General features: G+C 42.8%; 1 protein-coding gene across 1 annotated transcript; it reads left to right on the top strand.

Annotated features, from left to right (window-relative positions):
• Positions 1–610: 610 nt before the first annotated feature.
• rpn1 (ribophorin I) lies at positions 611–8,544 on the top strand. Its single transcript, XM_076268004.1, has 10 exons — positions 611–1,004; positions 2,078–2,142; positions 2,342–2,648; positions 3,029–3,238; positions 3,440–3,632; positions 3,729–3,828; positions 3,973–4,111; positions 4,256–4,375; positions 4,704–4,949; positions 7,645–8,544. The coding sequence occupies exons 1-10, from the start codon at positions 759–761 to the stop codon at positions 7,825–7,827; spliced, it is 1,809 nt and encodes a 602-aa protein (XP_076124119.1). The 5' UTR covers positions 611–758; the 3' UTR covers positions 7,828–8,544.
• Positions 8,545–10,332: the final 1,788 nt, after the last annotated feature.

A 10,332-nucleotide genomic window follows, 5' to 3' on the forward strand; every position in this document is an offset into this window, starting at 1 on the left:
TTGCATTGGAAAACACTGAGAGAACTGTCATAATGAAAACATGACAAAGCCATTTGACTATCTTGTTCATAAACGATGGTGTCAAGACTTCTCATTTTGATGACACTGACAGTTTCATTGACATGAATACCTGCTTTTGAGGAATGGACTATCCATTTTGAGCAAGTGACGTGCTTTTGCAGGTCATCCACTAGGTTTTACAATTTGCACTAATTGTTTTGAGAAATGCACTAACTGCTGTGCAAATGTTAATAGTGATGTGAGAATAGCACCAAAGCGACTGAGAAAAACTGTAATCTTCATTTCTGAAAACAAGCTAAACTTGTTTAAAACAAGACCTATCAGAAAATCTATCTTAGTGTTAGAAAACTGTATGAGTGGACATGATTTATTAGTGAGTGAGCTTGGTTGTAGATGCAGTAAAGTTTAAGATTTACATTTAAGATAACATTTACCCCCCTCTTGTGGCAGTAAAGCTAGCTAGAGAGAGAACAAAAAGAGATCCTTCATCTGTGTCCCAGGCAGCACTGGCAAAACACTGCTATCTGTTGGTCCTTTCTGGTATTACTATGAACGTCCCCAGTATATTACGTCACTGTCGTGTGAATGAATGAAGCGTCATCCTTTTGCTGCTGCCGTGGACCAGGCTTCCTTTAGCGTTGCGCGGCCTATTTCTCGCTAAAGTAATCTGGTTCTAAACGCGAAACGAGTACATAGGAACCGTCCGCATATTCGGTTGCGTGCATAAAGCTGTACCAATGTTCCGTAAAACATTCAGTTTATTCGTGCCCACGTATTTTCTGCTCATTTGTGGACTATATCGTGCAGAGGCAGCCACCGGTTTGGTCAATGATGAGGTGAAACGCACAGTGGACTTGAGTACGCATCTTGCTAAGATATCTACCGAGATTATTTTGTCAAATGAAGGAGACACTGCGGTCAGCAGCTTTGTTGTGGCCCTTGAGCCCGAACTAGCTCCACATCTGGCATATATTGGCGCATCGGTAAGTAGTCTCAGTTTGAACGATCCAACTACGTGAAGCTAGCAAACACCAGGCGGCTGAGTTAGCTTTACAAAGCATTCATCTTATTAGCCAACGCTGTTAGCTGACATTAGCCAGCAGGTAACCACAACAGTAATGAGTAAAGCAATCCAATCTAAGATGCTCAATTACTTGAAAGGCATCTAGTTGTCCATTTCGATAAACCATTTAGCACATTGAGGACAATGCTGCAAACAAGCAAGTGTAAGTCAAACAGACATGTCTTCACACTAGCTTGAAAGTTAGCTTGTTAACTAGCTATCGACAAGGCACGAAGCCCATGCAGATCTATTTGCACTCAAATTGAATGGTCAACTATGAACTTGAATGTGATGTCTGTTGTTTTACTTGTAGACGATAAAGACGATTAATTAACCAACACATGCGGGTTCAAAGTAATAACATTGAATTGTGTTTAGAAATGATATCGTGGTGCTACCGGTAAATGAGTTGACTACCAGTGAGCTAATCACTTAGCACTATTTCGAACAGTATTTTACTAAGTTGCTTATTAGCCATCAGGTTATTGAATGAATTGAGATGCAAGGTGACGTATAACGTGCTACTTCAGCTTAATTTATGGTATAGTAGTGCAGGTAGATAGGTACAATTAGCTTGCTATGGAACAAAATGCACTGTAGTGAAGCCCTATCCTGCGCAGGGCATTTCCGCGCAGTTCTCTGTCAGTGAATGTGTGACACGTAAGCGTACAGCACACTCACTTCCGCGTTTGACGCTTTTGTTTGTCCTATCACATTACCCAGAGCTTAAGGTGTTGACACTTCTTGGCTCGTTTGTTTAGATACAAATTGTTTGTTAAAATTGCAAATACCCAAATGAGAAAAAATGATTAAGCATGCATCTGTCTAAGCTAAATCAGACCATATCTCTTCACGTTTCTCTTTGGTTTAGGCAGTTTACCTGTCTTTCAGAACAGTCAGTTACTCCTGCAGCTCTCTGTACTCCTCTGGGGCATTCATTTGGTTGGTGTTCATCAGTAAGTGATTAATACATATTTACTTGTTTCTGTTCAGGTCAAAGGAGATGAGGAGGATGATGGAAGTCTTGAGTTTTCAGAGACTGCCCTGCCTGGTCAGAGGTGAGTACTACCAGCTCTATAGTAACACATTAGCTAATGTAGTTGAGATGGTTTTGTTTGAGTTGCAAAGATGAAATAACTTTAGGCAACATGCACATGCATTTGTAAATATGTGCTGCCTACAAAATTCTAAATCTATCATTGATTTTGCGGCATCTGTTGATTTAAGTCTAACCTATTTTCTTGTATATCATTGCAGTGGCAAGTTCTTTAAGGTGGACTTGCCCTCCTCGCTGGCATCAGGTGCTAAACTGCGTGTGAAGGTGGAGACGATGCTCAGCCACGTGCTGCGCCCCTTCCCCACCCAGATCACCCAGGCGGAGCGTCAGCTGGTGGTGTTCCAGGGCAACCACTACCTGTACTCGCCCTACCCCACCCGTTCCCAGAGCAGCCGCGTCAGGCTGGCCTCGAAGACTGTGGAGAGCTACACCAAACTGGGTAACCCCAGCAAGACGGATGAGGTCATTGAGTATGGGCCATTCCGTGATGTTGCTCCTTTCAGCCAGGTGAGCCTCTCGTGACATGATCAGGTAATCTGTACTGAAGCCACTGCATGTTAAACATATTGAATTAAAGCAAAGATTCATATGGAAACGGGGCATAAAAATGAATTCCAGCAGCATATTTTCTGTAAAACCTGACCGTATTCTTATGAAGTGTTTCATATTGAAATATTGTGCTATGCAGAAACTTTTGTCTCTGCTCAGCCGGTTCCATTTTTGATGTGGTTTGTGTAGCGTAGTTGTCATGAAACTTGGTGTAGCATGGGGCAAGGAAGACATTAAACTTTGGAGCGGGTCCATTCATTGTTTTTCAGTTTTGCTAAACTTGCAAGAGTAGTCTGCTGCGAGTGTGCCCTTTTAAATCGTATTTGTTTTTATTTCAGGACACCATGAAGATCCACTATGAGAACAACACCCCTTTCCTGACCATCAGCAGCATTACCCGCACCATCGAGGTTTCCCACTGGGGAAACATCGCTGTGGAGGAGACCATTGACCTGAGGCACACTGGCGCTTATCTGAAGGGACCCTTCTCCCGCTATGACTACCAGAGGCAGTCTGACAGTGGAATCTCCTCTGTCAAGTCTTTCAAGGTGAGTCACATTGACCCATCCAGATTTTTTTAGATGTTTTGGCAGATGGGCCAAAACATTGGTTGGTGTATTTTGCATTATATCCTATCTAATGTTTCGTTCTACTCTACTCTTTCGATCTTATATCCAAGTTGAACTAAGGTTTTTGAGATGTTCTGTTAAGTGCTTCCATATTTAGTGGATCTCTCTGTTGTTCCACAGACCATCCTCCCGGCTTCAGCTCAGGACGTGTACTACCGCGATGAGATCGGCAACATCTCCACCTCACACCTCCAGATTCTGGAAGATTCTGTGGAGGTTGAGGTGAGGCCCCGCTTTCCTCTCTTCGGAGGCTGGAAGACTCACTACATGATCGGCTACAACCTGCCCAGCTACGAGTACCTCTACACTTTGGGTTGGCAACTCTGTTCAGTTTCCTTGTTATTGACACATTTTGATGTCCTTGCTTGTTGAGATATCTAAATGTAATTGTGTCACTTTTGACTAACAGGTGACCAGTATGCTCTGAAGATGCGTCTTGTGGATCATGTCTATGATGACCAGGTGATCGATCTTCTGACTGTGAAGCTCATTCTTCCAGAGGGGGCAAGGTGAGCGCATGTCATATGACAAAATGAGAAACGCAAAGCATATCATAATTTCTAAAAATGTTTTATGTGCAGTTATTTAAAATTACTTTTTGGAGGTCATTCTTGTTTTATGGATGTTAAAATTCCTGTTATTTTTCGCTATAGAAATGTCCACATGGACACACCTTACCCTGTGAACCGGGACTCTGACCAGCTGCACTACACCTACCTGGACACCTTTGGCCGGCCCGTGCTGGTGGCCACCAAGAGCAACCTGGTGGAGCAGCACATCCAGGACATGGTGGTAAGCTGTGGATACTGGATCTCCTATACTCTCCATTTTAATCACAAAGAAAGACCTCACCAGCCAACAAACTGGATTTGTGGTCCTATATTGTGTGTCAGTCACTGCGTGAATGCTCAGCCTGTGGTGCTCTCTCCTCCTCAGGTGCATTACAACTTCAACAAGATCCTCATGCTGCAGGAGCCTCTGCTGGTGGTCGGAGCCTTCTACATCCTCTTCTTCACCGTCATTATCTATGTGCGCTTGGACTTCTCCATCACCAAGGTACCTGATTGAAACAGTTTCCTTAACCATTATGAAACACAAGCCATACCAACCAATTCCACATGGCTATCATTTAAAAACGTAACAATTGTCAGTCATTAAATAGGTACTTTATATCATTGTACGTCATGCATTGTTTTAGTATAGGCTCCCACTTAGAATGTAGTTTTCTTTGGTGTAAATTGTGTTTAGGGTATGTGGTGAATAATATTTGATTTCAATGAAATACGTATTTTGGGTACTGTGTCTGTGAGAGGGTTTTTTTTTTGTGTGTGTGAGAATGTGACGATGTAATTTTCTCTCTCCCCTTCCCCATGGTGCACTCCAGGACCCTGCTGCAGAGGTGCGCATGAAGGTGGCCTCCATCACCGAGCAGGTGCTGACCCTGGTGAACAAGCGCCTGGGCCTGTACCGCCACATGGACGAGGTGGTGAACCGCTACAAGCAGACCCGGGACACCGGCGCGCTCAACAGCGGCCGAAAGACCCTGGAGGCTGACCACCGCACCCTCACCAATGACATTAACTCCCTGCAGGCCAGGCTCAAGGCAGAGGGCTCCGACCTGGCTGAGAAGGTATGGTCATATTTTATCTCACTGTTTGTGTGTGTGTGTGTGTGTGTGTATCTGTATCTGTTTGTTTGTGTACTGTATAGTAGGACAACAGTGGACAAAGATAAAGCTGGACAACTAGATTTATTGTCTTGCACTGCATAATGACCTGTTGAAAAGTTGTGTGCAGTATTATGTGACATCACCGTATCTTACCAGAATGGCTTTGGGCTCCGTGGAGAGAATTGCAAAACCCTCTAAATCCGTCTGACCACTTTTCTTTTAAATGCACATTTTTTTTATCAGGCTCCTAAAAAATTTTGTCTACAAATCGATATTTCAGACCAGGAAGAAAGTGGTATTTAGCGGGTTGTGTGGAGAGCATTCACTCACCATCTCCTTTTTGACAGAGATATAGCATTAAGAGCAGGGGTCTCAAACTCAAATGAGCTGGGGGCCACTTCTGCCAACGTCATCTGATTGGAGGGCCGCGTCAGTGTTAAAGAATAATACAAAAAAGAATGGCCATTTCCTAAAATGCAATGTTTTTTTTTTTTTTTTCAAATACTGTATTTTCAAGACAAAAAGTGCAAGTCTTTTTATCTATTTTTAGATACCTGTGCTATAAAATAATGGTACAATAAATATAAATACAAATTATGAAAAGAAACAAAGCATAAAAACAGGTATGCGTGTGTTTCACACCAAATAAAATATTTTCCTCTCATAACTTATTTAAACCTGGCATATCAAAATTTCAAAAGGCCATGGCTTGAAAGTGGTCAGAGAAAGTCCTACTGTAAATGTAAAAATCTTTGAGTATAAACAAAAGTTTATGAGGGGGTACATTTACCCATCTAATTTGCCACTGGATGGTAAGCACCTTAAATTATGCACCTTTCAGTAAATACTGGATGTTGAACATATTTGAGCAGGTTTACTTTCTTTTTGTCATATTACCCAAATAACAAATTAACAGGAAAACAGTAGGCCTAAGATAACAATAGTAAATTATTACTAGCCTGTTCCACAAACCGTTATTATAGGTCTACAATAAAGTAGCCTGGTCAAATCAGTTCCTATCGCGGGTGACTCTGTAGTTCTTCAGAGCTGTCTGTACCACATCCATTACGGACACCATCATCACGATTACCACTGCCACCTCAAGCTATTTTGGGCAAAGGGTCACAATAAGCATGGTATGCTTAGTGGACACCGTCGTACGCAAAGACGCACCTCCATTCACAGACGCACCGTGACTATCACTGTCAATAGACGATCGATCATAATATAATCTCCAAAAGGCAGATATTCTCCTTCAGAATCAGAATAGGTGAATAGCATAGCCTACCCAAGACTTAATCACATGTGAACGTTTTTTCAACATTTGGTGTAGGCCTATTTCTGCTTCAATTTGTGCAAAACTATGGCCTGCATCGCTTCCGCGTCATTACAAACAAATGCACGTCTTCATGTTTCTTGCGTGTAGGCTAATACACTGTATTTCCTGAAAACTGTGTGCAGCGATTTTGGCCTTGAATCAAGCTCAGGGTGTCTAGCAACTAGTGGAGAAGAGTACAAATGAGATGTCACAGTACTTGGATCTATCGTCTATTTTAATCAGTGTCGTTGTTTGTAGCAATTAAAAATACCCTCAAGGGCCGAATTACATTATTATTTTGAAATAGGCCGCGGGCCGGAATTGGGCCGGCCGGGAGTTTGAGACCGGTTTTGCATCTGAACTTTATTTATGTAGGTAAATTCCTGGTGATGGCCACTGGAGGTCAGTGAAATTACATGAATCATCAGGGATGTTACTTTTTTGTTTCATTTGTTGCATTGCGTTGCTCTTGCAGTTTAAAATTCTGAACCAGATGTTGACTTTTGTTCAGTCGCTCCCATTCACTGGCCATTAGAGAATATATGGTTTACTTCATGTCCACATCACATTATTAATATGTTCCAAAGTATTTTTTAGTTTTAGAACTTCTCAAATCTTCCTTTAATCGCTTTTGTGAGTTATCAGAATTGACTTGTATAAGGTCATCCTTGGTCATCTGATAAAAACTGTCTTTATTACTTGTTGATAACTTAGAGAGGGTGCTGGCTGGCATATGCTCCTGTATTGCTAGGGTGCAAAATTAATGTCACACAAGGCATTGTGATAAGCAATGTTTTTTATTCGGTCACAAAAAAAGGCTGTGCTGTTGAAGAGGCCATTGAAGCCCATTTCCGATGTACCTAAAAAACGGGCACACAAATACAATTGCTAATCCAGCATGAACATGAATTTCTTTAAAATTGAGTAAACAACTGCATTTAAAACCTTCGTTTACAAGATTGCTTCACTTCTGAAACGATTTGGTTAGAGTTTAACGCACCAATTTAAGTTTAATTTCACTGCTAGTTACGCCCCTGCTGGTCTAAAGTCGTAAGCTGTTGAGTGGCTGCCCCGCCCACGAGCGCCCCTAAACCTAAATTTAGGGGAGCAGACACAAAACATAACAGAAAAGGCCTGACGGCCGTCACACAATTAGCCTTTTCCAGACCCACTCTCAATTGAGAAGGGTCTGGTGTCAATGAGGCTATATGCCTTTTGGACTATGACCTGGTTAAAAAATGTTTAATAGCTTCAGGCTCAGAAATGTTCTTTGCTTTAAGCCCAGAACCCTGCCTATAAGCTCCTCCCTTTACCCATTGCCACTCCTTGTATGTGCAGGTGGGTGAGGTGCAGAAGCTGGACGGCCAGGTGAAGGATCTGGTGTGCCGCTCGTGCCAGGAGGCGGAGCGCCTGGTGGCGGGCAAGGTGAAGAAGGAGGCCTACATCGAGAACGAGAAGGGCCTAGCCAGTAAGCGGCAAGACCTGGTGTCCCGCATCGACAGCCTCCTGGATGCTCTGTAAATCATGCCCAACACACACACACACACGTGGCCAGAAACATGCTAGCCCACAGCTGCTTCGTTACAGTGACCATCACACCCCTGCCCTCCTCTCTTCCACATGCTCTCTGGCACATCTGAATGCGTCTCCGTTGGACTTTATAGGCTTTTTCCTGTTCAGTCGACCAAAAGCACAGCTTTCATTGGTTCTGTGGGGGCAGACGTTACACGCTGTGTTGGGATGTGAATGTGCTTGTGTGAAGGTATATGTCAGTGTGCTATGATATGGTTACTATGTCTTTTGTTCAAATTGAGGAACCAGTCAGGTTTCCGGGTTGCTGGTTGTTTCTCTGTTCACTGAATGTTGGTAAGACTTTATGCTGTGAGAATCTGCGGGTGTTGAAAACCCACTGCACACTACTGGTGCCCCTGTAACCTGACTTTGTGTCAAAGGTTAGAGTAACTTCAAAGCACTGATCAATATGGCAATTATTCTAACCAACAGTTTCAGTTTTAACGTCCCCATTTTTTTTCTTTGCTTCTACAGATGGATTTCATGTGTATTTTTTTATGATTTCACTCTTTTTGTAAATTACGTGCTTTTCATTCATACCAAGAGATTAGTGAATGCGTGAGATTTGGACTTGCATGTGGAGAGGCAATGGGATTCTGGAACAGTTGTCTGTAAAATTCCAGTGGCTGAAGATACAATTTTGCAATAAAAACAAATCTGTTTGAACTTATTTCTTCAAGTGGTTTGTGTGCGACCTGTTTCATATTGTGTTGATTAAAAGAATTGCTGGTTTACACGCACAAATACTGGCAACTGTTTATATCTCCAAGTATGGGGGAAATCACCTCAAGAGGGAGCTCATGATCCACTGCCAATATTCAAACCAGCCATAAAACAATCAATGCTTTGAGACACCACTGAAGTGCTGCGCTTTGATATTATAGAGGGCTAATGGTGGTTTTCAAGAATACAAAATTAAACTTAAAACCAATACAAACATCAAAGGATGTTTTAGGACATTTTAAAAATTGAGCTTTAATTGCTTAAACATTAAATGATATGCAGAAGCTCTCAGTTGTAACCATCTCAAGGTGGCAAGTAGCAGGGGCAGTAGTAATCATACATTTAATAAAACCGTTGCAATAGATGGGCTCATTTCAAAGGAGAAGGTTGATACCGATCAAAGGCGAATATAGTTTGCTTTACTTACAGTGGTGCTGAACCCTTGCTTTATTTGACCCTGTCCTTTAAGGAGCCCCTGGCCTGCCTCAGCCTCAGCCACACCCGGCAGCAACGGCTCCTCAGCCTCATGTTAAGTTAACACCCTGCCTCTGTGACTTCCATTATTACCCAAAGACAAACAGGAGACGCGGAGAGGGAGGCCAGACAGAGGTCATGGCTTTCCCTAGCAGGGTCACACAAGGTCAGAATAAGTCATATCCTGTGCCACAATAACAAATCCCATTCTATTCGGCCATGATAACGCTCCCATATTGTATGGGCCATACAATAATCATTCTGGGACGGCATGGCAGAGGAAAAACGAAGACAATGTCTCTTAGCACCGATGCAGGGACGATGAGAACGCACACAATGGCAACTGGTTGGAGTGTTTGTGCTACAGTGGCCATTTTGCACCCAGTGTGGGGTGGGATTGGGAAAGCCTTTCACGTACAGGACCGCTTCTCACAGTCATTAGAGCACTGTAAACTCAGCAGAACCATGGTAGCAACCAGTGTGAACGTGCAGGAGAAACCTCTGGACGTCACGTCTGTCCGTGGTGTCAAAGAAACACAACGTAGTTCTTTTATCTGAAAATAATGGCTTTAAACTCATTTTGATGGTACACTGCCTCAATACAGAGAATTGAGTCTCTGCCATAGGTAGCCAGTTCAGTAAAAGTAGATGAAAAGGGCAATTCTTAATGTTACATGAATGGAGAAATGAAGTGATAGATAGCACCTACAACAGAGTTGTGAAGGAGTTTCTGTTCAGAGGAACAACAGCCACCTGAAATATTGTAACTCTAACCAAACCATGTGTGAAGAAACAAAAAAAGGGAAAAAAAGAAACTGCAAATCATGCTATTCTCATATACACCGTGTCCATGTCTGTTTTGATTTCTTTCTTTTTTCATTTGAATGAGTTCCAAATTGCTGTGAAATGCTATTAATCAAGAAAGCTTGTCTATTATTGTACCTGTTAAACGAGCAGCCCAGTCTGCTGATTGGTAGATGTGAGAGGCTAAAGTTCGTTAGGCTGAATTTTTCTCTGTTCTTTCCCCTGCTGTGATCTGTGGGATACGCATACTGGTTGTGCCAGGGCTGCGGTTGAGCTGTTGACCAAAGCGGAGCTGAAATTCTGTTTAAACCGGAATACATGAACAGCACTGTATCCTGATGTGGCGAACAGTGAAAGCTGAGACATGCTGGAGGGGGGGGGTTCAGGTTGAGGGGAACCATGTGGTTGAGCTTGCACAGTCCCTCCAAGCCTGAGGGGGGTTGCGTGGTAGGC

This window comes from Alosa pseudoharengus, unplaced genomic scaffold, assembly GCF_046254945.1.
Source record: "Alosa pseudoharengus isolate Yale_2024_CS ecotype anadromous, Long Island Sound unplaced genomic scaffold, YU_APseudo_1.1 YU_APseudo_1.1_scf_5, whole genome shotgun sequence".
NCBI classification, from domain to species: Eukaryota; Metazoa; Chordata; class Actinopteri; order Clupeiformes; family Clupeidae; genus Alosa; species Alosa pseudoharengus.